This window comes from Mixophyes fleayi, chromosome 6 (assembly GCF_038048845.1).
Source record: "Mixophyes fleayi isolate aMixFle1 chromosome 6, aMixFle1.hap1, whole genome shotgun sequence".
Lineage (NCBI taxonomy): Eukaryota > Metazoa > Chordata > Amphibia > Anura > Limnodynastidae > Mixophyes > Mixophyes fleayi.
The window spans coordinates 188,846,011-188,868,746 of NC_134407.1; the positions used below are offsets into that span (position 1 = coordinate 188,846,011).

The window sequence follows — 22,736 nt, forward strand, 5'->3', positions numbered from 1 at the left end:
AAGTCACAGCAAGTGTTCTTACATTATTAAAGTATTCTTTTCTTTTGGTTGCTGGGTGAAGTATCGATTCTTATTACTTTTTTAGGGTAAGAAATCTAATTAGATGAGTATTTAAAAGGCAATAGAGTTAAATTATTATTTTTCATATGTAGGCAAGCATGATGTATGTTACTATGTCTGTGTGTAATTTGCTGGGTTGTGTTATTATCTTTAAGGCAACAGCTTAGTAATACTATACTAATTCTATACAATATTATACTATACTATACTAATTCAGTATAAATATATGGAGTTCTATAGCACAGAACTTACAAGCTACATACTGCACTGAATGGTGAGCATGCATCCTTAGATTAGTACATGCATTGGTTTTCTTTTTTTACAAGCAATCTATATATGTGTCAGCACATAAATGTATTTGTGTGTATACATACTAGGTGGATGTGTCACTGTCAATGAATCAACACCCCTATTCATCAGGAAAGAATGAGAGAAGCAGGAAAAAGAGGCTCAGGCTGGGAAGGAGGAGAGATAAGGGTTGGGGTGGGAGGCAAGTGCAGGCAAAGAGGAGGAGGAGGAGGAGGGTGACGGAGGGATGCAGAGGGGGGAGGAATGCAAATGAGGGAGGGGCAGAACGACATAAAGAGAGGATACAAATAGAAAGCAATACTAGGAGAGGGATTGATACTAGTAAAGGAATAGATCGGGGGAGGGGCTGAGGGGGATATAATGAGGGATACACAATGAAGCTGTCTATGAGTTATGATATGCTGGGACAGTGATAGTGGGGGTATATTGACAACAGGTGACACCCTAAGCCATGTTGGGGGGGGGCACTGGTTTCTGCTGAATAGTGAGGCACTACTGGGGCTGAGTGACACACATTGGGGGAGGCACTGGGGCTGAATAGCACACAGTGGGAGATGCACTGGGGCTGAGTCACACAAATTGGGGGAGACACTGGGGCTGAGTGACACACACTGGGGGAGGCACTGGGGCTGAGTGACACACATTGGTGGGAGGCACTGGGGCTGAGTGACACACATTGGGGGAGGCCCTAGGGCTGAATGACACACATTGGGGGAGGCACTGGGGCTGAATGACACACATTGGGGAAGGCACTAGGGCTGAATGACACACATTGGGGGAGGCACTGGGGCTGAATGACACACATTGGGGAAGGCACTAGGGCTGAATGACACACATTGGGGGAGGCACTGGGGCTGAATGACACACATTGGGGGAGGCACTAGGGCTGAATGACACACATTCGGGGGAGGCACAGGGGCTGAGTCACACACATTGGGGGAGGCACTGGGGCTGAGTGACACACATTGGGGAAGGCACTAGGGCTGAGTGACACACATTGGGGGAGGCACTAGGGCTGAATGACACACATTGGGGGAGGTACTAGGGCTGAGTGACACACATTGGGGGAGGCACGGTCCCATCTCCGCCTCCAGGGGAGGGCAGAAGACAGTCGGTGGGGAGGAGGGAGTCACCGCCGGCCGGGCGTGAACCTCAATCCAAGGAGAGGCACAAACTTCTCGAGCCGGGGCATCAAAGGCTAAATTGATGATAAGGGCATCGGGGAGATAGTAATCTCGTACATACGACTCTTACCCCCCTCTAATTGAGGGGGGGTCCCCGGAGATTAGGAGACCCACGAATACCCCCCTTGTGGGTCAAAACGAGGTGAGCACTGGGGTATCCGTAGGGGGGGCTCATTGTAAAGAGAATAGTTTATCTGTGTGCATATATATGTATCAATCAGTCATTGCTTTTTCAGCATGGGCTTTAAATGTTTATCTCCCTGTTGCCTTATGTGTCTGTATTGTAGTATATCCCAGTGTTCTACACCTCACATTAAGCGTGGTGCTTAGTAGAGGGTGGGATTTATTTCATCAGGTTGTGTCAGTGTGTTTGTGCTTAGAGTAATCCTTATTGTGGGGTTTACATCTCAGGGCTACTGATGTACTGACATGTACTTGATACAGGCATTCCAATATACATGTGAGGTGTATACCCCTGTGGGGGCAGGTAGGTTGTTACACATATGAGATGTTTATGGAGCATTTGTTCATTGTGAAATTGGGTGTACATGTGTAGCTGGGTGTCCCTAAGTACCGGTAAGGGATACATAGACAGGATTCAGGATTGTTGGAAAGCAATATTGTCCATGTGCCATAATCACCAGGAGAGGTATTTCTCAGTATACATACTGAACTGGGCTATAACCCAGCCATTGGATTGCCAAGTCCTATGGACAAGGCCATCCCTCTCTCTTCACCCCTTTTTCTTTTATTTATTTTTATTGTAAATGATTGTTTTATTCACATTTGACAATGCACTGGTAATGTTGCTGCTCTTTTATTTAAATGTCTGTTTTACTGGAAGGAAATGTCATGTGTCACAGGGTACATACTTTTTTTAAATATATATGTCGAGAAGCCATTTTTAATGTTTCTTCGTTAGCCATACGTGCACTGATTTACAATATGTCGTTCCAACTTACCTTTGCCCAAGAGCTGACAATCTGTACAGCCTGTGGTAGATTTATGGCGACAGCCATCATTTCTTGGTGGTAAACTTCTGACTTTATTTTCTACATGTGGCATTTAGGTCTGAATACAGTCTAGGCCAAAATATTCTGTATCCCACCTCCTCCTCACCTCTTCACTCCTTGTTTCAGGCATGTTATAGCCTGTTGTTTCTCTTGAAGTATGGCATCTAAATCTACTGTTCTCTCAGTTGCAAGCTGTATGAGGGGTTTATTTTAAAACAAAACTTTGACAAGTTAACTTATTTAATCTGTACACTGAAATACTGCTTGCAACTTATTACCACTAATACTTTGCTATTATGTTCTTAATAATCATCGTAGTTGTCACAGTGTTGCTTGTTCTTGGCTTTGTAAATTTAGAAAACTTCTATCTGCTTTTGATTGTCATATGAGGAATACTAACTATTAAAAGAAAGAGACTATCCATATTTTTATGCAATGCCAACATATTTAAAAGGTGAAAACAGCTGTAGAGAGAAGAGGAAAACACAGTGTAGTGACTAGAAAATTGCCAATGAACAAGGCCGTTAACCAATACTTTAATGCCTTTGTTGTCATAATTTAATGAAACATGAGAAATCGGCATAATGCCACTTGATATTTCGAAATGGAGTTTTGTAACATCTCTAGGATACTGACATGTTATGACATTGAGTACTCTTTAGCTGCTCCCACTCTGGTACAGATGTGTGATTGTGGTTGTCATCAACGTACATCTTCAAACCTTCAGAGTAGGCACACACAAACGTGGTGTTTGTTTGTTTTTTCAGGCATGAGGAATTAGGAGCAGTTGCATGAACAATTATGACTGCCTTATTGTTTTTATGCACTGATCCTCACCGCACACCTGGTGTGGATATAACCTTATTTATTTTTAATGCATGAATAAAACATCCCAAGCTGCATGAATCTACATGTCAATGTTTCCATGGCTGATTTGAGCTGTGGTAGGAATTTTCCTTTGCACTTCTCTAATCATGAGCAACAAATAACTTCCTGTTTTGTTACCGAAACCCATGACATTAAATACCTTTGTGTAGCTGTCACGTATATACAGCAGAGGCAGGCATTTTTTGGGCTAAATCCACAACTTGGGTTCCATTTTCGTATCGGGCCTGAATCATTAAGGAGCGCAAAGCATAAAAAAGGAGTAACTTTGCTCCCGGGCAAAACCATGTTGCATTGGAGGGGCAGGTAAATTAAAAATGTGGGAGCAGAGTTGTAGTTAGGATAGGGCATGTCCTAGATCAACTTTATATGTCAGTGTAAAAATAAAGCTATCAAGTATTTGTGAGCTGCATGAAAAAAACAGACAGTATTTAACTTGTGTGCAAAATAATAAACTAATTTGCACCCCTTGTGCATTGTAACATGGTTTGTCCAGGAGCAAACTTACACTTTTTTTTTTTTTGGTTTGCTCTCATTAATGACTCAGGCCCATCAAGTCTATTCTTTGTGGACCCACTCACCAGCACACAATAAATCCAGTCACTAGTTAAATCATTATAGGTTACATTCCCATAAATATTGGATCAAACAACAAAATAGATGCCTCCATTGTGTGTAGATGACAGCTACTCTTTGAAGGACCGCTAAGCCTAAATTGCAGGTTGCTACATACAAAAGCACTAATAACATTTGCAAATTATACATGTATGCATTTCAGGAGCTTGTTAGAATGGAATATATTCAAGAGAGACAGTCTTCTGAGAACAATGTAGATAGCTGTTGCTGTGTATCATTTAGATGCTCAAGGAAGATCTTTCCTGTATTGTGTACAAAGAAATGTATTTTGCATTGTTTCCCCCACCGTTTTAGGTGCTCTGTGGAAGCTAGAGCTTAACCTATGGGTCAGGACCCAAAATATTGTTTGACATGCTGGTTAGAGTAGATTGCTACAATACTCCTTTATGCAAGCTGATTGTCTGCTACTTATATCTTATTTATTAATCACATTTAATAATATTTAGAAAAAGTTCTCAATGACATAATAGTTTGTAACAATTTATATGCTTAACACATAGTGGAAAACTAATTTAAAAAGTATAAAGGTCCTATTTTAATAAGGTTTATATTCCTGATTATAAGGCAACATATGATTTCACCAGTGTTTTTGTAATGCTGGTAAAAGCGTGTAAATGGGAATGAGGATGAAACCTATTGGTTTCAGTGACCTTGTATCCCCTGCTCTATAAACTCATGCCTAACCTCCCTGTGCAAGAGCTGGTTACCAATGCACGTCAAACGCAATTGCATTTGACAAGCGCTGTCACTAGTGTTTTCAGCCTTCAGCAATATCCAAGTCTTACTGTACCCTCCCCGTACCGGAATCCTGGTCTCACACTGATGAGCTCAAATGAGGCTGAAATAGTAGAGGAGTTGGAATGAAGGCTCTATACCTCTGCCTTATTTCTGTGTGTAGCCAATACCAGGCCGCACATTGTATATAAACTGTGAGCCATAGGTTTATGTTCAAACATGACATTTAGAAACTGATTTATTTTTTTTTATAGGCGTTTTCAAACATATATCGGACAAAGTTCAGTTTGCACTGTTTTCTTTTTTGAATTGAAGCTGTTTCTTACTGTTGGCTCTCTGGTGACACACCTTGAATCTGGCCTTTTATGTTGCCTCATAACACTGGTCATGAGATTGATTCGGACCAGGACCTATCTGTACGGATTTTGTACGTCCCCCGTGTTTGCGCGGGTTTCCTCGGAGTGCTCAGTGGGGTTAAGTGGTTAGCACTTCTGCCTCACAGCACTGGGGTCATGAGTTCAATTCCCGACCATGGCCTTATCTGTGTGGAGTTTGTATGTTCTCCCCGTGTTTGCGTGGGTTTCCTCCGGGTGCTCCGGTTTCCTCCCACACTCCAAAAACATACTAGTAGCTTAATTGGCTGCTATCAAAATTGACCCTAGTCTCTCTGTCTGTGTGTGTGTATGTTAGGGGATTTAGATTGTGAGCTCCAATGGGGCAGGGTCTGATGTGATTGACTACATATTCTCTGTACAGTGCTGTGTAATATCACTGGAGCTATCTAAATATATGAATCTGCCCAGCGGGTTGTCTGAGGCTCTGTTGTTTCATGTAAACACTTTGAAAGGTTCTGTTTCTTATATCACTCTGGATTGAAAATGAAGGTATAGAGCAGCATGGAGGACTTGTCATGTATTACACAGCAAACTGTTTTGTACATACTGCAATGTGATAGAATTGCCTACAAGAGCTTTTTCAATTCACCTTCTAGAGCTTGTCCTAGGGCCATAGGCAGGGCTGCCAAGAGAAATGTCAGGTCCTGGTACAGCCACTTCTTGGAGCCCATTCCAAAGCCACCAAAGGGGACGTGACCACACCAGGCTGGTGACTCATCCCATTACAATGACGGGCTTAAACCCTGATACATGGTACCCCCTCCCCTCTTGGTGCCCCTGGCCACAGGATATATCTTGATGTGTGTCATGGAAGAAAAACTCATCACACTTTATTAAAAACAAACCAAACTCTACATTTGAATGTCCGCGTAAGAACTACTAAACCCAAGATTGTACTTTTAGGATAATCATAAGAGGATGCTCCTTTAATTCTTCTTTATGTAAGCAAGTGTGCTTACTTGTCTGCTAACCACGTCCAACCTAATAACTTTAATACCCTCGTTATTTTTCATTTAGAGACTTCCATTTTTCTCCTGCTTGGTTTAGTCCAGGGGTGGACAGAACATTGTAGAATTAGAGAGCCAGGGAAGATGTGCTCACAGTGCACATGGAAAGTAGAAAATGTGTCTCATTAGTGGTATAAAACAAGACCCAATTTCTGGAAGCCAGAAAAATTGAGTCCTTTTGTGGGTAGAAAAGTCTTTGTGCACGTTCCTAGTAATCTAGGAGCTGCCCTGTGAATTCTGTCTTCACTGACATTTATCTCCTATCATGTCCTGTAAAACAAGAATTAATTTTGCAGAAGTAATCGCACTCATGTGCCTAATCTATATGCTGTAAGGCAAATTCATTCTCCTTACTGTAAAAACCAAGAAAAACAAAAACACATGACATCACAAGAGTTTTTGCACTTCTGTGGTTTGTACATGACCATTAATGCAATCTACTCCGGCAATAAAAATGTAGCAACCTTTCCCTTAAGGTTTGTCTTTCAAGTCAAGACCATAAAAAGCATTAAGCAATGTAAAACCACCTTTAAACAAAAGAACATCTTTAAGGTCCATATCTAATAATTACTGGATACCCAGTTCTCTTAAGAGTTGGCCACATGGGGAAAAATCTGGTTAGGCAATTTGGGCATTATAGACAAATTTGAGAAGATGTTGCACAATGTATGGCTAATGAGATGATAATTCTGTATGATCAGAGTCTGATAGCCAGTTGGTTCTTCTTCTTAGGCATCATGATCGGCAGTGCAGTGTCTGAGTGGGGGCGAGTATACACTTGAGGAAATGGTAAACATTAATCATATAAAATAGTTCAGATGATGACTTCCATTTATTAGTCCAAATCACATGTCATGAGTTATCCACTATTAATGATGCACTCTTCTAAGGTCGTGTACAGTTTGCAGCTAAAAAGGAGGAACTGTATGAAGAGACCTCTACAAGCAGAGGGATCACCAGAGGTTGATTATTCATGGAGACAACATTTTCTCATTTATAAGTGGGGAAAAAAAAGATGGATATAGAGAAGAGAGAATATATATATATATATATATATATATATATATATATATATATATATATATTTAAATAAATCTGGAGATATATTATGGCTAATAGGATTTTGGCATAGATGTACACTAATGATCCTTATACCTGCTAGATTTTGGGGGCCTCAGATGCTCTCACCGACTCTTTGAAATGCCTGCAATCTAACCTCCCCCTTCCCTTTTAACAAAGACAAGCAAAAATGCATTTCATATACCTTTTCATATTCTTATTTTTCTGTTTTCCATAGTGCTTAGAAAAAATACAAATCAGACCAAAATAAATTTTGCTTAAAAATCAACAACTGGTGTATAAAAATGATACATAAAACAATTCTAAGCTAACAATCACAAATAAGGAAAATATCACACACACTAATACAGTGGGAATATTGGCATCTGCTGGTTTCAGTACTGAATGTATTCTGTATTGTCACCTTGACCCTTCCTCATCACCGTAACTCCTGGCCCAGGTTCAGATCAACAGCAGAGAGGTTGAGTGGGATTAATATATTGTATAGTTTAATGGTTATAACCTCACTTGTTTATGGCGGTCCCTTGCTCCCATATTGCATTACAGGCTATAATACTGTTTCCTATTATACTTCTAAGCTTTCCGTTATGCTTTATTTCATTAACATTGGAGGTGAACTTGCCAATTGAAGGTTCAGGGAACAGATAATTTTATGCTTTAACTTACTTAGCTGCAGAGTGAATATGAGACATTAACTTTCAGGTCCCTGACCGGGTTATGTAACAGAACAGACCAGGGATCAAGGACCATGTCATATTGCAGTTTAGATTTTAATGTACACATTTCTTCCCTAAAATTCTGCACTCCTTGGCAACTCGCCATATATGTAACCAATTTCTCCACAGCCCCTAAAACAGGATATATAGGCATTGGATTTATGTATCATAAGGGATGTCCTTGTAGAGTCAAGGGGTGTCCTTTAAAGATTTTTTTTATTTTGTTCTTTTAAAATATTCTGTTCCACATTGGCATGCTCAGGCGGCGACTTCCAAGAAGAAATATAACTAGAAGGACTCTGGTGTGTTACGTTCAAAAGCTGAGGATGTACCATATGAAAATCTTTGTTTTATCGTGTCAGTATTCTGTCACTACCGTGGAGTTGGGTGGGGCCCATTATGGGAACAGAATTTATAGTGAGACAACTGGAAGGATCTATAGTTCATGTGTAAAGTGAGCTCTCTATTGAATTTCAGGAATTGGAGCCTGTCCAAAGGTCAGATATTGTAAAATTTCCCTGTTTCCTTCACCACCAGAAGTTACCTTCACCCTCCCTCATTGCCCAAATCACCCACCACTCCCTATAATAGGACTCTGGGGTTCACTTCACTGTGATGCCCCTACCATTCAATAATAAACAGGGGCTCTGCTTGAGTCTCGCCACTGCAGTAGCCATTCAGCGCAGTGGATGAAAGCTAGCAGCTTATCGGACTGCAAAACCTCTTTTAAACCTAACTCTGTAGCCATTCCGGTTTTAGAAAGTACTCCACAATCTTATTGGAAAACCTCTATTCCACCACGTTGTTGTGTGATCACAAAGTCCAATTTAAAATTCACCCAAGGTACCTGAACGTTTGCTATTTTATTATATCGCCTACAGTTGCTTCGGCAGCATGGAGCATCTGCTCGTGAGGCTTTGTTATAGCAACTATTATGTCCAGTAAAGTCAGCATTGGTCATAGTGCCCAGTAATATGCCTGCAGTAGCAGTAATGTCCAATAATATGTCAGCAGTAATAGCTCACCGTAATATGCCAGCACTTGTAATTCCCAATAATATGTAGTGCACAATAATATGCCAGACGCAACAGTAATTTCTGATAATAAACCAGCAGTAGACTAGAGCACATTAGTAGTGCCCAGTAACATGCCAGCAGTAATGCTCCGCAGTATGCAAACCGTTGTAGTAATGCCCTGTAATAGTAATTGTTGTATTGCCCAGAAATATACTTGCATGCAAGCAGCAATGGTAATGCCCAGAAATATATTATCAGTATAAGTAATGCTTAATAAAATGTTGGCAGCAGTGCCCAGCTTTATACCTGCGGTAAACCTATTGCTGAACGGTAAACCACAGTCATCGTAATGCTATATCTTCTCTTATCCTGACGATCCACAACGTGGTTATACTGGTAACGAGGATTACACGTCTAATTGGGCAGCACGGTGGCTTAGGGGTTAGCACTCCTGCCTCACAACGCTGAGTTCAATTCCTGACCATGGCCTTATCTGTATGGAGTTTGTATGTTCTCCCTGTGTTTGCGTGGGTTTCCTCTGGGTGCTCCGGTTTCCTCCCACACTCCACAAACATACTAGTAGGTTAATTGGCTGCTATCTAAATTGACCCTAGTCTCCCTCTCCCTCTTGGGCAGGGACTGATGTGAAAGAGTTCTCTGTACAGCGCTGCAGAATCAGTGGTGCTATATAAATAAATGATTATGATAATTGACGCTTCTGAGGACCAGTTTGGAAACTGCACTGTGTATCTAATACCATATAAAAAGTTGTGTACATTGAGTGCCACTCGTGTTGCAATATTTGTTTTATTCCTACAGCATCCCCCTAAAATACTCCATTATTTGTCCTATGGAGGCAGAGGGAAGAAAATATCAATATATAAAGATCTCATTTTATGCTGAAGCTCCCAGGCTGCAAGGAGATGACAGGAGGGCTACATGCATACTTGCCAACTTTTTCTCGTTGGCTTTAGGGAGATCTTGGTCTCCATGAAAATGGCCACCTCCATAGGTATCAATACATAGGACACAATTTCTGAACTGTCTTCCTGCCACAGATGGTGAAGCCAACCACCTCTTGTACTGGCTCAGCATCAGGGAGAATGCCAGACTCTTCAGGGAGTGAGGGAGATCACCCCTATTTCAGAGAGTCTCCCTGACATTCAGGGAGAGTTGGCAAGTATGGCTACATCCAACCTGTGGGCTGCCAGTTAGGGACCAGTGCTTTATACAATAAACCTGATCTTCACATGAATGTCCAATAAGAAATTAGTGTTTAGTGTTTTCAGTATAACACAGTTTTGTAGCTTAGTCTTTTTACTGCTACTGAAATGTTACGGGTTATTATGCAAATGTTTTCCTCAAGTTTGATTTGCTGATGCTAGCAGTGGGATATATTCTTTGAATGCCCTTTCCACAGGTCCACTACACAGGACTATAAGGCTGTTGAGAAATATTGATAATTAGCTGTAATGTTCTGAAATCGGTAAATACAAAATAAAGATGTCTGTTGCAGAACATTTTTAGATGCTTAAAGGGAAAAAAAAGGGATGTAGTTTTGGAACACATAGTGTGACTTATGGAAGTGTATGCTGAGTTCACATTAGGAATACAGATTTATATGGAGTACTTGGCTGTAGAAAAGGCATAAAATAGTAGACATGCCTGCTGCATTTATATTATTTACATGACTTTTTGGACATCTTGTGGATCAAGTTTGAAGAACTCCTTACATTAATCTCCGTAATACGCTAAAACAATACAATCCACCAAAGCTAGACGAGTATCTGTAATAACATAGCAGGCTTCTTAAACAATTGTTCGAAAGCTATAAAATAAAAAAAATCTGACAATAATGCAGGTGAAGGCTCTGAGGGCTGCAGGTTGCCAATAATTGCTTTTGACGTATGAATACTTGGAATGTGATGAATTATTTGGAGTGTTTGCTTAAAAGAGCTTATAGATATTGCACAATGAATATGACACGTGGATCGTTTTTAGATCTCTATTGAGAGATTTATCATTGTGTAAATAATAGGCCTGATTCATTAAGGAAAGTTAAAGCAAAAAAAAATGAGTGACTTTGAACCTTGCCAAAACCATGTTGCATTGGAGGGGTGGTATATTTAAAATATGAGGACACCTTTTATAATTGGGGTAGAGTATGTCCTAGGTCAACTTTTCATGTCAGTGTAAAAATAAAGTTATTTATTTAGTACAGTCTACAAATAGACAGCTAGAATCTGATTGGTTGCTATAGGCAACATCTACACATCTTCAAACCCTTAGTTTAGTAAATCTAGCCCTATGTGTTTTACAGAATGGCACATTTATACAATAGCTGAGTATTTTTAGTAGCTGTTGTGCTACCTTTGCTTAAATATAAATACATGGATGCTGCAATGTTGCACTGTGATGCGTAATAAAATTACATTTCCTTGCAGTTTTTTTTTCTTTCTTGTTGCAAAACACTTTAATGGTAATGGAGGAACATAGGGGTGGGTGGGGAAAGGAATGGGGGAGGTAATAGTACTAGTTGTATCCATCCAAGAATCCTGTGGGATTTCTCCCTAATATATTCACATGTAACCACTTGGTCCATGTTGCAGAGACGATGTGTACAACTAAATGCACAAAAATGTTTTAGAACACAAGTTCATATATAACGTCTGTCTGTATATGTTGAAGAGTTTATATTTATGCTATACTTGCCTACTTTTGGCAAGTTGTATCCGGAAGAGGAACATGTCTAGGGGGCTGGAGGGGGCGGGGCTAGGTGAATTGTGTCATTTTTTATTCCCCCCCCCCCCTCTCCCCCCCGGTGACAAATATGCAGTTATGTCGCAAGGGCGGGGCCAAAATGATGCGATCCGCCGCGAATCGCGTCATGCAATTGCAGGATGTGGGAGATTTGCCAGCTCTCCCGGAAGTCTGTGAGACCGACCCGAATTTCGGTAATGTAATGTATAGACCATCAATTAATTTGAAAATGCCACCGATACACTGTGCAATGAATGTGAACATGTGTCTTGTTTGTAGAGTCGTGTCAATGAGATTTGCCCTCACTCCCTTAAGATTGCAACTGTGTGCATCAATAATCAGGTGCACATATGTCCATAAATGCTCTAACTGTCCACTTCCAGACAGACATAAATTAGTAGCAATGTCCAGTTTATGTTCTCCAAATACGATTGAGTCCCAGGGAATATATAAATGACCTGTTGCCAATCGTTTCTTTCTCCTCCTCAATCCCTCCGTTAACACAACCATGCAATTAAACAGAGAGAGAATGGGAATTGACAGTAGTGTTATCGCATGCATTTTATTAAAATGAAACCAGAACACTCACATTTCAGAAGGTACAAAGTTTGTGTAAAAGTTTAGTTTGGTCCGTGTTCCAGGAGTTCCTTTTCAGTGCCAATAGAGGAATATCCAATACCAAAAGGTCCAATTTGCATTATTTCTGGCAATACAGTAGACTCATTAATGTGTGTAACTTTAGAGACATTTATTTTTTCTTAGAAATAAATGTAATAGGCTCATAGGATCAATTTCTTAAATATAACCCCCTTCCTAACTTTGACTGTCAGTTAGATATAGCCTCTAGCATAATGTATCTAACCATAACTTAAAGCATAACTTAGAATCTTTTTTTTCTTTTTTTTTTTCTTATGTCTTTATATAGAAATGTAACATCTTAAGCATGTATCATGTTCTACTACATATTCCTAGGAATCATTATCTCCCCTTCAAAATCACTCTGGAGGGAAAACAAGTATGGTGACCAGACACATAGAGGCTCTCAGATGTCACAGTGAAATCAGAGCTCAGAGTGGCATTCCAAAGCCTCTCTGCTCACTACATCTTGTGCCATGTGACTGTGGTTCCCATGGTAGTCCTATCATACTGAAAATCTGCAGAATTATCATTAATAGCAGTCTGAAGAAGTAAACCAAGGGAAAAAAGTAATTGCCAAGCTGCATCATATAGCCTGCTACAGTGATTTATATTAAAAAACACACTTTTTCTTTCATGTGATTGATGCCTTAAGACTCTAACCCAGGGTTAAATAAACACATATATAATTATATAAATATAGAATACCCTTTTGTTTTAGAGCCCTGTAACTGTGCCAGATATTGAGCAAACTAAATAAATTCGGTATCCCTATACTTGGAGAACTCTATTAACTTTCAGTGTAGGCTTTTGAGTAATTTTTTTTTTTTTTAAAATATGTTTAACAAGGACAGAATTATGGGAAGTGTGTTATTTGTTTTTGTGGGTTTTTTTTTTGGTTTTTTTTTGTGTTTTGTTTTGTTTCTCTCTGTGGTCATAACCATAAAATCAATTTGTTACAAGATACTACCAACGATTAAGCCTTATTTGATACTCCAGGAAAATATGTAAGAGTGTAAGATATGGGCATTTGCTAATCTCTGCTGCTGGGGCAGTAATTAAATGGAGGACTTAGACGTCGCACCCATGGATGGTAAAATCGGGTGCACGATGTGCCGACACAGACTAGTAAAGGTTCTGATACCGAGGCTCGTAGGAAGTGGACCTGTGTACACAAGCATTATGTGGTCACTTTGCTTCTCATTGCATTGTGCCAACTACAATGTTGCCTTCAGCAACTACAATCACTAATGTTTGGTAACATATCATGGAGCTCTATGGGACAGCTTGTCAAAGGCCTATGTAATAATACACTATGCTGCAGCGTCAGGGGCGAACGGAGGATTGTCCCAAAAAAAAAACACCCCCCGCGAGAGCTGCAGCTCCGTTTCTTCAGCGCTGTCCTATACAGCAGCCGCGGCGCTGTCTAAGAAGCGTCCGCGGCGGTGCTGTATACACTACAGCACCGCCGCGGACGCTTCTTTGACAGAGCCGCGGCTGCTGTATAGGACAGTGCAGCTATAGCGGTCACTTTGTTAGCGCAGGGGGGGGTTTCTGGAGACTCAGAACCCCCCCCCCCCCCCCTGCGTGCGCCACTGAGCGTATCTCTGAGATGTTTAATGAACAAGTGACAAGGCTTTCTTGACGGAAGGCAAGATTACCTGCTCTTCAACATGTGTTTTTGTTTCAGTGCTCATGTGTACAAGCCCTTAGACAAATGGTCACATTGGATGTTTAGATGCTGTTCATCCGTTACATATACTATAACTATTTGGAGTGGGGTTCTGCAAAATGTTAATTGTTGGATAATGCTGGCCACTCATCAGGGCCGGGTTAACCATAGGGCTAACTGGGCTACAGCCCAGGGGCCCCGGGCATCCAGGGGGCCCTTGAAAGTGCTCAGCAGCAGTACTGATCGGTCGTGGGCGCCCGCGCCGCGATCAATGCTGCTGAGCACTTTAAATGCGGTCCTTCCCCGGCGCGCTGTAGTCTTCTTACTGAGGAGATCTCGTGAGTCTCACTCTCACGAGATCTCCTCAGTAAAGAGTGTACAGTGCGCCGGGGAAGGACCGCAATGCCAGGAGAAGGAGGTAAGTGCCGGGGGGGTGGCTCAGATCATGGGGAGGGGGGCCCTCACAGGGGAATGGAGGTCCCCTTAGCCCAGGGGCCTCCATTCCCTTAATCCGGCCCTGCCACTCATGTTACAATATTTGGATATTTTAGTCAGAAGCTGCCATAATGGCCAAGAAAAAGTTAGGTGTGATAGGATTATGACCATGTACACAGGCCTACAGCGAACAGCTTCCAGTCGCACTAACCAGTGACCAGCGTGTACGATATCGATCCTTTCAACTTCAGCGGGATCGTTGGAGCTTTGTTTGTATTGCGCCAGTTGTCCGATGTTACATGTGAGATTGTAGTGTATGTAGTCACCATAAGTTCTCTAAATCGATTACTTGCCCATAGGGAGTTGTATAGTTATCTCCAAATGCTGGACTTGTCAAGCTATAGTCTTCTTAGTAAAGATGAACTATATCTCCTAGGCGGTGTACTGCTATTCCTGTTGGGTTAAGCAAGTGGTTACAGGATGTTTATGGTTCTCTCTGTCCTTTAGCCTTATTGCCTAAACAAAGCTGTATCTTTGCTTAAGAGTAGGAATTAGTAGGAGTAGGGAAGATCACGGCATAAGGAAGATTATTATATTTTAGTTGTTTGTAATTTTATGTATCTGTCGATTTGACTTCTTATTTAAATACTCTTTTTAGTTAAAATTTTCCATTTTTCTCTCCTACTGATAAATGTAAATATGCAGAGAAAACATAGTATGTGTTACTGAATAAAAGGGCCAACATGAATGTTATATGCTCTTTCTGCCAATGAGTTGGTGACCGGAGAAGTGAGTTCTCCAGGATACCAAATACATAGTACAATGCACTAAGCAAAGAAGCCTCTGTACAGTGATGGTAATTGCTAAGCATGAGTCATTTAAAATCTGTTAATCTGTAGGTGTTTGTCGCTTTGATGTTGCTCCAGCTTACTATAGATATTACAAGCAATGAAACGCGCTTGTGCGGTTTTTCTACCGCATTTAGAGCTTCTCCTGGGTCTCTGCACTACTTCTGCATAATATATTGGCATGTACTGTGAGGCTTTATTAAAATGGTTTGAGTTGTATGGTGAATTTACTATATATAAAAGTGTTAAAAGCACAGTCATTTATAATGAATGTTTCCAGCTTTTAGCGTCTTTAATGCATTGACTTGTATGTGTCCGTCTACAACTTTTATTAAATACATTGTTCTTAGCGTGTTTGTTCCTGCCTTTTTTGTCAGTGATCTGACTAATCTCTGCTATGATTGTGTATTGGATACAGCTGCATTCAGAAAGCAGCTCTATGTGCTATCCCATTGTAAAAAATTATATATATATATATATATATATATATATATATATATACATACATACATACATACATACATACATACATACATACATACATACATGCCAATACATTTATAGTACTCAGAAGGTGCCTTTTGTGCCTGTGTTTCATTTGGGAGATGTGTTGGGCAACTTTTCCCATCATGCTCTGGGAGTCCATTTCAGGATTAGGTCCGGTAGTGGTCATGTGTATGGAGGATAGGAGGACAAATTGTTCCACAAGTCAGATTCACACCTCAGCATGACAGGGTTGTTACTGGGTGATGATGAATAGCAACTATCTATGTGACACAAATAATGCACATATTGCATTATGTAGTAATTCTGAGTACACAAGAAGTATCTTCACACTAATAACAAACATCCTGTGTGTCCTATATAATTATTACACATGAAGAGTAATGCTATACTGTAGTATTATACTCAGGTGCTGCACTGTATATAATGATGCTGAGTATCTTCACACTGAGTTGTGTCTGCCAACATAATTGTTAGTATAACAAATAGCATTCTTTTAATTCCCACTTGTTTGAGCATTAAGGCTGTAGTATGCTAATCCTGGTGTTGTGATGACTGTTTCCTCACTGTAGTTATCACATGTGCCAGCCTTCCGTCTGCTCCCAAATTTAGCAGAATGTAATTGTCACTAGCATGTTCACAGTTCCCTAATTCCCAGTTAATGGATGTTTTATAATAATCTATTTTGATTTTTCACATAACCGTTGATATGTATGTTTGGCAATCCACCATACACTTATTATAATAGGTGCATTATTTATAACCAGTGTGCATGAGCGTAATGCACCCCACAGCGTGTCCTAGAGAAATAGCGAGACTGTACCTGCCTGTATGGAATGTTGTTCTGTCTTTAACACCCTAACGCTGCTAACAGGATGTGCAGCTGCGGAAGGCTCCGTACTCCCTGCTATATACCTACCCCTTGTGTATCAGCAGTGAGGATTGTATTTCTATGGAATATTAATTTTTATGTGTTTCTGTTTTGTCAGATGTGATTGCCCAGGTCCCTCTTTAATCAGCTGCCCCCCTCCTCAGCCAAAATGTCCCTAATTAGTTGATTTATGGTGACTTTTGTCGCCATTCTTTCACTAGGTTCAATGATAGAACTGGTAGGAGCAGAGGACTGGACAAATAATTGGGGAGATGGGCAATATTTGTCCCTGGTTGTCTGTGGATCATGGGGGATGTAGTCCAGCAACCTCTGTGATGTGTATTCAAATAACTTCTGACACAGTATAAGCTCCCTGTGCCTGTTTGCACATGCCAAATTCTCTCTAAGTTCAACTAGCTTAACACACGTACTAGATTCTTCAACTCTCTATTATCCTTCATCGCTTCCAACAGTCGTCTCCTCTGTACTCTTCCCACTGCTTCTCGCAGTCACAATGACTCTGTTCTTCTCCATTCTGCTCGCTAATCACGTCTATTTTACCACCTGTTGTTCCTTCATTCCTCCTCGCACCCTTCTCCTTTCCATGCCAACATCCCTTTTTCCCCCCTATTTATTTCTCTCCCCCTCCCCTGCTTCTGCCATCACAGCACATTCCAAGACATTCAGTTAACTCTCCCCCACCTCTGCATTTCTGCTTTGAGGAGTGGGAGGGCCACATTTTAGCTTGTTTCAACAGGCGGCTTGTGACCTCATTTAAGGGTCCCAGAGACACCCACCTCCTTTAAAGAACATCAATTAACTTTTCAATAGAGAATTAACCTCCTACGTGCTGGGCTGGCGTCTTTCATTCACGTTTATGTCTAATAATGCATTCCTTTGTAGGATAACATTCTAATAACTTGTTGCAATATTGACAACCTCTCTTCTGAAACAGATGGGCAGTGTGAAGAGCAAGCCGCGGGAAGGTGGCCCCCGGAGCCGCAGTCTAGATATTGCTGAAGGGTCCCATCCGCATTTCCCTTCCCTTTCTGCTTCTCAGACCCCCAGCAAGAGCCTAGACTCGCATCGTCCTACCGCCCAGCCGTTTGGGGGCAACTGTGATATTACACCGTTTGGAGGGGTAAACTTTTCGGACACCATCACCTCCCCGCAGAGGACTGGTCCATTGGCAGGTTAGTATTGGTTAATATATCTGGCAGAATAATTTTGATAGACATGACCTGGATTTCTGGGTCAGTTCCGGGTCTTGCTGGTTTGTCCCTGGAAATGTATGTACTTCACCATGTCCATAGCTTTTAATATTGACAATTTCCCTTCTAGTACTTCCCCAGTTTATTTGTGGATGCAATTCTCAGGATCTGCCTGTATACTGCATAAGTTATAATTTTTATATAACATGGTGATTTAGAATACAACAAAATCATATTCTCTGGCCTCCAGACATAATCACTGGGCAGGATTATAATACAGATTTATTACACTTCATAAAGACAATTCACCTAGTCAACATGGCCTGACCGCCGGATATGACCTTAATACCATTCTATTATTAATCGAACACGCTCTATAGACATAGGGTACTTACCTACTCAACGTGAAGTAACCACTGAGCATAATCGTAATCACAATTGTGTTACACTATGCCACCAACATGATCTGGCCGCTGGGAAATTCTGTTACGCTCTTTACATACATAGTAAAATACATATCACAGCGCTGGGGTCACGGGTTCAAGTCCAGCCAGGACCCTATCTATATGTAGTTTGCATGTTCTCACCGTGCTTGCGTGGGTTTCCTCCTACACTCCACATACTAGTAGGTTAATTGGCAAAATTCACCCTAGTGTGGGAGTCAGTGTTCTAGCAAATTTAGATTGTAAGCTCCACTGGAGCAGAGACTAATCTGATTGATTACATTTTCCTTGCAAAGAGCGGCGTAATATGCAGGCGCCATATAAATAATTTAATTATGATAAATACACAACACAAGCTAAAGACAGGGTCATAATATACTATAGATCATAATAAAACTGGAGTGTAATAGTATTGTGTAGTGGTCATGTTAGAACGATATTGGAATCTAAGGGGTAAATTTATCAAGCTGCCGGTATGAAATAGTGGAGGTGTTGCCAATAGCAACCAATCAGATTCTAGTTATTTATTTAGTACATTCTACAAATGGACAGCATGGGGGGTATTCAATTGTTAGCGTTAACGCTCTCAAACGAGCGCTCAAAAAATCTTAGCGTTAATGCGGTAATTACTCGCGGAATTTCAGCTCACAGCTCCCTAAACAGCGAGCTGAAATTCCGCAAGTAAACTACCGTATTAACGCTTTTCGCGCGCGATATTACCGTATAAACGGTAATATTTTTTGAGCGCTCGTTTTTTAGCGTTAACGCTAACAATTGAATACCCCCCCCTAGAATCTAATTGGTTGATATAGGCAACATCTCCACCTTTTCAATCCTGCAGCTTGATAAATTTACCCCTAAGTCTATATATAGCATGGTCCCCACACAACACTTTTTCATATGAACCTGGTTGCCTACAGTGTCCCTGGAAATAGTTGTCATAATGGTGACAAGTATGATTAAGCTCTAGGACCACATTTAGCTGCTTAGGTGAAGCATTTTACCTTGTACGAGACAGATACTTGTGCAGTTACCTCCCCTTCTCTCTCTCCTGTGTAGGGGGTGTCACCACCTTTGTAGCTCTCTATGATTATGAGTCTCGTACAGAAACAGACTTGTCCTTCAAAAAGGGAGACAGACTGCAAATCGTCAACAACACGTGAGTGGGAGATGTATGACTTCCTTTTTATTTTTTATTTTTTTTTCCTCCAAAGCTTCAATAATCATCACTCCTACTGAAGCAAAGAGTGGCACTTTTCTAGCATCCTCTTTCTAATGTCCTAAAACGCTGCTACAAATGGTCCTCATCCAGGTTATACAGATCAACTACGGCTGTAACTTCATTCTGTCCATTGGAATGTACAAAGTGTAATTGTGGAATCTACGAAATTGCTTTAGAATGCAATATATTGTCTTTTAGTATAGTAGTTACATGTAGTTTTACAGATATGTGTCTAATATTTGTATTTATTCACAACCTATAAAAACCTAAAATACAAGTTGACCTTATCTGAAAATGGATTTTTTGTGACATTCACAAATACTTATGTAAAAGTTCCCACACCATATAATTGTAGATCTTAACATTTTCTGGTTTTCAGTAAGTCCCACAGATCATGTTTTAATGCTGTGTGTTCAGCCGTACCTCCGCTACCTGTAAAGGGAAGTTTCCCTTTACAATGCAGCACCGCTTGAAATTTAATCGCTGAACACGCGGGTGTTGAAGAACCCACATGTTCATACATTTACCCCGTGGTCTGCAATGGAAGAATGGAGGGTTTAAATGCAGGGCCAGACTTAAAGCTTTAATAGTCAATACCTCTTCTGCTATTGCATTAATATGGGGAAAAGAAGATTGTTCACCTCTAAATAATGTCCAACAAATGACCACTTGAAGATACTTGAAATTGCATGTAGCTAAATGCACGCTACGGTCCCTGTAGTTTTCTTCACTCACAGGCAGGATGTCTGGTGTGCATAGGAAGAAAGTCTTTACCCACACTTACAGCTTTGTCTTCCTATGGTCCCGTAGCATAAAGGGAAACATGGGAAACGTGACTTTATTTGCCTCTGATATCGCCAAATCATTAACAGGTTATGTCAATACTAGATTATAGTGTCATTTTGTATAAATTGGTTGCTACGTTTTCTACTTTTCCAGCAGGCACTTATAACTGACTTCACTGGTGGACCCTGCACAGAGCCATAACTAAAAATGTTAGTTCCTGGGGCAAGAAAGAATCCTGTAACCAAATTAAATTACAATAGTTCTTATCCCCTTCTGCTTTGCACCTTTGGTTACCCCCCTCGCACAGCCTTAGTTACATATCCAGGCCGATACCACTTCTTATGGTTTGTGTGTGTATCTGTCAATGGCACAACAAGTTCCTTTAACACTGTGTTGCTTGCATTTTAGATATAGTGCTTTAGGAAGCAAAGCCTATTTCACTTATGTTTGTAGTAAGGATATTAAAAACCTTTTATTTTTAAACTCCGTTGTGTTAAATTCATGTTCTGCCAATCTGTTCTTTGGTTTTAATTTGCAATTACGATGTTATCTTGCTCCTTTGTTCATGCGCTGGTCTCTCTGCACCAGCTCTCTATCTCTCGCACTGCTTCTCTCTCTGTCTTCATGCCTGATCCTGAGTCTCTTTCTCTTCCATGCTGGACCATAGGAGGCCGGACATCAGGTACGTGGTTACATTGATGTTATAAGTTCGGCATCACATGTATGTAAGCTTTGTGATCATGCCTTTCATGTAATATCACCATTGCAGGCAGTCTTTGGAGTGACGCTTTGTGTGTTTTGTAGGGAAGGCGATTGGTGGCTGGCTCGTTCACTCAGTTCTGGGCAGACTGGTTATATTCCCAGCAACTATGTGGCTCCTTCTGACTCTATCCAGGCTGAAGAGTGAGTGTCAGCGTGCACACACATGACTTTCACTTCAATGTCCAACTAGTCACTTCCTTTATATAAATCTACTCTGATTACTCTTCATAACTCTATATCCCCCTCGTTCACATTTACTGTTTTCATATCTCATAAATCTGCCCCCTGTCCTATATCTCTGCTTCCTTTGGTGTGTGCACTGATTCACAGTGACTCTACCCTACGCAGGTGGTACTTGGGGAAGATTACACGCAGAGAGTCGGAGCGTCTCTTGCTGAACCAGGAGAACCCACGGGGGACCTTCTTAGTGAGGGAGAGTGAGACCACCAAAGGTGAGCAGCATTACTACACTTGTACTAGAACGCCGGATTACTGGAGGAAGGAAGTTATTAATATAGAAGGGGCTGGACTTAAGGTGTGTGGGGAAAGTGGATGAAGAATTCCATACAGCTGTAGGCGAGCACAAAGGAGGAAGCTTGGAAGTGGAGAGAACGTAGGGGGAGACCTAAGCAGGGTACATAAGGGAACATTAAGGAGAGATATTGGTCTCTCCTCTCTGTCTCCATTTTGCTCATTCTTTGTCTCTCTCTAACTCCCCCACCCCTTCTGTCTGGCCTTCCTTTGGCAGCGTGGGGAGGGAGGAAACTTCAACTGGGGGGGTGGAAGCAGCGGGAAGTGGGTCAGTGAGATGAATATCTGTGTTACCCATAGCAACTAGAAGCGATGCGTTCGCTTGCGGCCTCAGGGCTCCTCTTTCCCTTCTCCCTCTTGTGCATGGTACTGGGGGGAGATGGTGTGTAATTGCTCAGCCCTAATATGCTTCTTTTTATACTGCAGTAATGGGAGCCACAGGCTGATTTAACCCACTGGCTATTCCCTTTTTACTCTGCTCTCCTATCTTAGCATATCTTTTTTTTTTTTTTTCTGCACTTGTTTTTATTTTATTTTTTATTCAACATATTCAATATTTCAGTAGTCTCTGATCTCAGTGTCCCCATTTTTTTTTACCTTTTATTACTCCTATTTTGTTGTTTCTCTAGTGTGTGCTGTGTTTTCAGTATCTGTCACTTGTAATACAGTGTTTTGTTTTTCTGCACACACTTAATCTTTCTGACTCCCCTTCAGTGGGGGGAGAAAGATGCATACACAACAATGCTATAAATAGCAATATTATCCAAAAACTGATTGTTTGTGCAGTGGTCCTATTTTAATGACTGTTTGTTTGCATGCGCCCTTTCTGACAATTATATAGCTGTATAAAGATTTATTTTGAATAGACAAATCTTCATTTTTAGTTGCTATCTTTCAAAATCAGCTTTAACAGAGACCTAGTTAAGAAGACTATGTATCACTTACATATATTATTAAGAGGAATTCTGCCTTTCTGGAAAAACAAAACAGGGATTTTCAGGCATTTTTTGATTGAAACT

The 22,736-nt window shown here is 40.9% G+C and overlaps 1 protein-coding gene across 2 annotated transcripts in view; it reads left to right on the forward strand.

The window, feature by feature from the left end:
* The first annotated feature begins 1,466 nt into the window (after nt 1-1,466).
* SRC (SRC proto-oncogene, non-receptor tyrosine kinase) overlaps nt 1,467-22,736 on the forward strand; it is a 35,054-nt gene continuing 13,784 nt past the window's right edge. Inside the window, exons 1-6 of one of the 2 annotated variants that reach the window (XM_075177640.1) lie at nt 1,467-1,695; nt 17,718-17,955; nt 19,476-19,575; nt 21,092-21,106; nt 21,229-21,327; nt 21,535-21,638. In XM_075177640.1, coding sequence (XP_075033741.1) covers nt 17,718-17,955; nt 19,476-19,575; nt 21,092-21,106; nt 21,229-21,327; nt 21,535-21,638 — 556 coding nt within the window. In that variant the 5' untranslated portion in view covers nt 1,467-1,695. The remainder of the gene's footprint in view (nt 1,696-17,717; nt 17,956-19,475; nt 19,576-21,091; nt 21,107-21,228; nt 21,328-21,534; nt 21,639-22,736) is intronic. The other variant, XM_075177641.1, reaches the window with a different exon arrangement.